The sequence below is a fragment of the Gossypium raimondii genome, chromosome 4 (genome assembly GCF_025698545.1).
Source record: "Gossypium raimondii isolate GPD5lz chromosome 4, ASM2569854v1, whole genome shotgun sequence".
Lineage (NCBI taxonomy): Eukaryota > Viridiplantae > Streptophyta > Magnoliopsida > Malvales > Malvaceae > Gossypium > Gossypium raimondii.
In genome coordinates this window covers 4,714,705-4,718,890 of record NC_068568.1, presented here as the reverse complement: position 1 = coordinate 4,718,890, position 4,186 = coordinate 4,714,705, and the positions used below count along the sequence as shown (strand labels likewise).

Below are 4,186 nucleotides of genomic sequence, written 5' to 3'. Positions count from 1 at the left end.
TATGGAGCCTACAACTTTAACCAATTAGTTGAACGTCGAGTCTTGATTATTTGAGACAATACTTGAATAAATTATAATCTGTTCATGAGCTTTAAATTAAAAGATAATAGATATTTATAAATTTATATATTTTTATGTTACTATAAGTAATAATGTGAATTAAGGTAAAATTGAATTAAAATAACTTGGGGGTGGGCACAATTTAAAATTTGTTGGCTAAGAATTTAGATTGTGGTAGTGAATAGTGACCATCAAATACCCTCTAATTATTTAAAAAGTAATTAATTAAACTTGATATAGCTTCTAGAAGCCTCTAAAAAGAGAAAATTGATCTCCCTAAAAGACCCCCTTCAATACACATTTCATTTCCTCTCTGGCTCTTCCGTCCAAAACAATTCTAAAAGGTGAAACATGTCGTCCGACGGGAACGTCACCGGCGGCGGCGGCGCTAACACCGTCGGCGTAACCAATAAGCCTTTCTTTTGCTACCAATGCAACCGTACCGTTAACGTAACAATATCCCCTCCCTCTTCTGATCCGACTTGTCCCATTTGCAACGAGGGTTTCCTCGAAGAATACGACAACCCAAACCCTAATCAAGGTTCCGGTTTCCTAAACCCGAATCCGAACTCAATCCCGTTCCATGACCCTTTCTTGACGTTATCGGATCCGTTCGCTTCCCTCCTTCCGCTCCTTTTTCCGTCCTCTTCATCCACAACTACCTCACCCTCTGCTTCTATTGACCCTAATAACCCTAGCCTATCTGGGCCGACCCGCTCAGGTCGAGGCGACCCGTTCGCTTTCGATCCGTTTACCTTCATCCAGAATCATCTCAACGATCTGCGTTCAAGCGGGGCGCAGATCGAGTTCGTGATCCAGAACAATCCGTCCGACCAGGGCTTTCGGCTTCCGGCGAACATCGGGGATTATTTCATCGGACCGGGCCTTGAGCAATTGATCCAGCAGCTGGCCGAAAACGACCCTAACCGGTATGGGACCCCACCCGCATCTAAATCAGCCATTGAAGCGCTACCTTCGGTGAATATAACGAAGAATAACTTGAATTCGGAGTTCAACCAGTGTGCAGTTTGCATGGACGATTTCGAGGAAGGAACTGAAGCCAAGCAGATGCCCTGTAAGCATCTTTATCATAAGGATTGCTTATTGCCGTGGCTGGAATTGCATAATTCGTGCCCCGTGTGTCGTCACGAGCTGCCTACTGATGATCCTGATTATGAGAGGAGGGTTCGCGGGGCACAAGGGACCAGTGCAGGTAATGACGGTGATAATAGTGGGCAGAGGTCTGATGGGGATAATCGGACTGTCGAGAGGAGTTTTAGGATATCGCTGCCTTGGCCGTTTCAGGCTCGGGGACCTGGTCCTGCACCAGGTGATAATGCAGAGACCAGGCAAGAAGATTTGGATTGAGAATTGTGAGTATCTTTATTCTGTTTTAACAATTGTATGCATTATGATACCCTTTTTTCTAGTGCTATCTTGATAATTTTGGTGTTTCTGAAAGTTGGGATTTTAGTTCAATTTATTGTGAATCAAATTTAGTGTTGAATGATGATCAAATGAATTTACCAGCTAATATAGTGAAGCTTTTCATCCGAGTTTTGGGTATTCCAAGGTCATGAGGAATCTGGAGAAGAAAATGAGAATGCCTGCTAAGCATGACAAATTATCGAATTTTCATGCATGTTATGAAGCTCTTTTATTGCCTTAGGATCCTGCAGCATTTGATCAACAAATGAAACATGCAATTGTGTGAATTTTATAGGAAGTAATTAGTCAAAGACGAATAGATGCATTCTTTTCTTGGAAGTCACTGACTGTCAAATGTAATGTCTGAAAGGCTGTTTTAGACTATTTCATTGAATTCATTGACACCATGATGCCTTGAAATTTCAAAACCATCTTTCATCTTTCTTTATAAAAATATTTGTAAAATGTCACTAGTAGAGTCACTGAGCAAGAACTACAATTTGAGTTTATTAGCACTTCATTTTGTGTGCTCACTGTCCATTCAACTTGGTAATTATCTATAAAGAGTGTAGTTGATAAATATGAAGGTGGAGATAAATAATACATTTTTGAGGTTATACATGTTTAATCCTATCTTAACCTTTCGAGGGAAAGGAGAAGTCTGAACTTGATTAAGTATCAAAAACTTTCTTGTCTTGTGCTTTCAAAACCCATAGTGTAGCTTAGCTTTTGATATGAGAAGTTAAAAAGTACAATGATAATGTAGGGAATTTTACTGTTTTATTCTGGAATATTGGCATCTGATTGACGTGTTGTTCCACAAAAGAGTGGCAGTTGGGTTGTCTTTTTATTTAGGTAATAAGGTGAAGGAGAACATAAGTTGTGGAGAAAAGTAGTAGTTGTGAGGGTGTCAGGGTGAGGAATTAAAATATAGAAGCATAATTTCATTATATACTTGCTGTTTATGAACTTGTGGCACTGACATTGTAACCCATGGAATTTACTCCTGCCAAGTTCTCAAACTTGTGTATAGATTGTCTTGCATGTTATTTTATTGTTAAGCTTTCTGAAGACACTTGTGGTCTTAGCACTGGGGCGTTAAACCTTTTCTATTTTCTTTAGACTGCTTTATTTTTTTTTTTTGAGAGAACATCTTGCTGAAATCTAGTGAACATCTTAATACTGAGAGTGGCTAGTAGCTTTTGATTCTTCTCTTTTAATGCTGCATGTGCCTTCTCTTGCATTCATACTGACCAATGTCAAATGTCAATCTGATTTTTTTTAATAAGGGGTAGGGCTGTCCCCGGATTGAACCTGGGATGGGTGTCAATTGAAGACTTGAGCGCAAGTTCTTCCCCACTCCAACTGTGGTTCAATCAACCAATCTGAATAAATTTTGATGCTGTTGAAATAGTGGTATTATATTATCTGGGAACTTAAATTCAATATGCTCAGTTGAGTTGATGATATGCTGATAATCCATGTTTGCTTAATAACCTTGTAAGGAGTTTGAACTTATTGTTAATCCCCTCTTTACCTTTCTAAAAGAGCATTAATTGTTAGCTAAAATGTTAGGGTGCAGCGGAACTGGGATAAGGTTTAGGTTCAATTTATGCCTACTTGAAGAAGGTGCATATCTTTCTCTCCAAAATAGGTTAAAATTTTATTTAGCGGGTTTTCTATAAAGACTGATCTCTGTTATCATACCATATTGCTGCCGTCTCCAGCTATTCTGGTTTTCGTTTGTATCCAGTAAAGTGAGTCGGGTATTTAGCAAATTTGGTTTATAAAATCAATTATATTCTGCCCAAAAGGCATTTTGTTAATCATCAAGGTCTCCATACTTGTGCATACTTTGGTTGCTCATGAATTAAGACTGCTTGATGGAAAAGTGTGAAAAAAAATATAGTTCTGTTATTTAACCATTGGAGTTGTATATTTGTAGTTATATAAATTGCCATATATTGATCATCAACTGTATTGTGATACTCATATCAGAGCTAACTTCTTATGGTGGTACATGTTTTTGCATAGTGCAGTTTCACTTTCACTCATATTCAAAATGCAGGTTTATTATCTTGCCTGCATTTACATGGTCTGTTTGAATGCAATTTTCTCGAGTCATAATTGTATAACGGCATTCTAACTTAGATTTGATTTTTGGCAGCTCAAAATGTAACAACAAAGTGCCCACATTTGTTTCATTTGACATGGTGCTAAAACATCTACTCACAGAATTTGGGTATGAGAGTTGTGTGTAAACATGGAGAATTGAGATTAGTGTTTTGCTATTGGGTATCATATGTACATCTGAAAATTTTACAGCTTTGTTTGTCAACGACAACCGCATTTACTCTTTCATACATTGTTGTATAGATTCTTTGATCCCTGCTTAATTTTCTCCCCCCTTATATCTTCAAACTATTGCTATATGAAACTAGTCACAGCTCCGAAGAGTTCTTCATCTGTTGCAAGGCATAACTGAACCACCATCAGAGAAGTAAATCTAGAAAGGTAAATATTTTAAAGCACATTTCCATGTTTTCAATTACCCGAGGAAGGTGAGGTTTATTATCACTTTCTCTATTCTAACGAGTCCTGACCCTGCACGCTCTCAGTTGCTGAGAGCTAAATAGTTCGTTTCTAGTTCTAGGCAAGGATATAGTACCGGATAGTTTGTCCATGGTGTTTGGTTTGG

The 4,186-nt window shown here is 38.2% G+C and overlaps 1 protein-coding gene across 6 annotated transcripts; it reads left to right on the top strand.

Moving 5' to 3' along the window:
- Positions 1-341: 341 nt before the first annotated feature.
- LOC105779737 (E3 ubiquitin-protein ligase RING1) lies at positions 342-3,909 on the top strand. 6 transcript variants are annotated; one of them, XR_008195045.1, is made up of 4 exons: positions 343-1,433; positions 2,778-2,904; positions 3,064-3,117; positions 3,656-3,909. XR_008195045.1 is itself a non-coding variant. In XM_052629298.1 (2 exons), the coding sequence occupies exon 1, from the start codon at positions 412-414 to the stop codon at positions 1,426-1,428; it is 1,017 nt and encodes a 338-aa protein (XP_052485258.1). In that variant the 5' UTR covers positions 343-411; the 3' UTR covers positions 1,429-1,433; positions 2,778-3,057. The 6 variants fall into 6 exon arrangements, 2 of the variants coding, with proteins under 2 accessions (XP_052485258.1, XP_012459093.1); XR_001129111.2 differs by having other exon boundaries at positions 2,778-2,988; XR_008195046.1 differs by lacking the exon at positions 2,778-2,904 and having other exon boundaries at positions 342-1,433.
- The last annotated feature ends 277 nt before the right edge of the window (positions 3,910-4,186 follow it).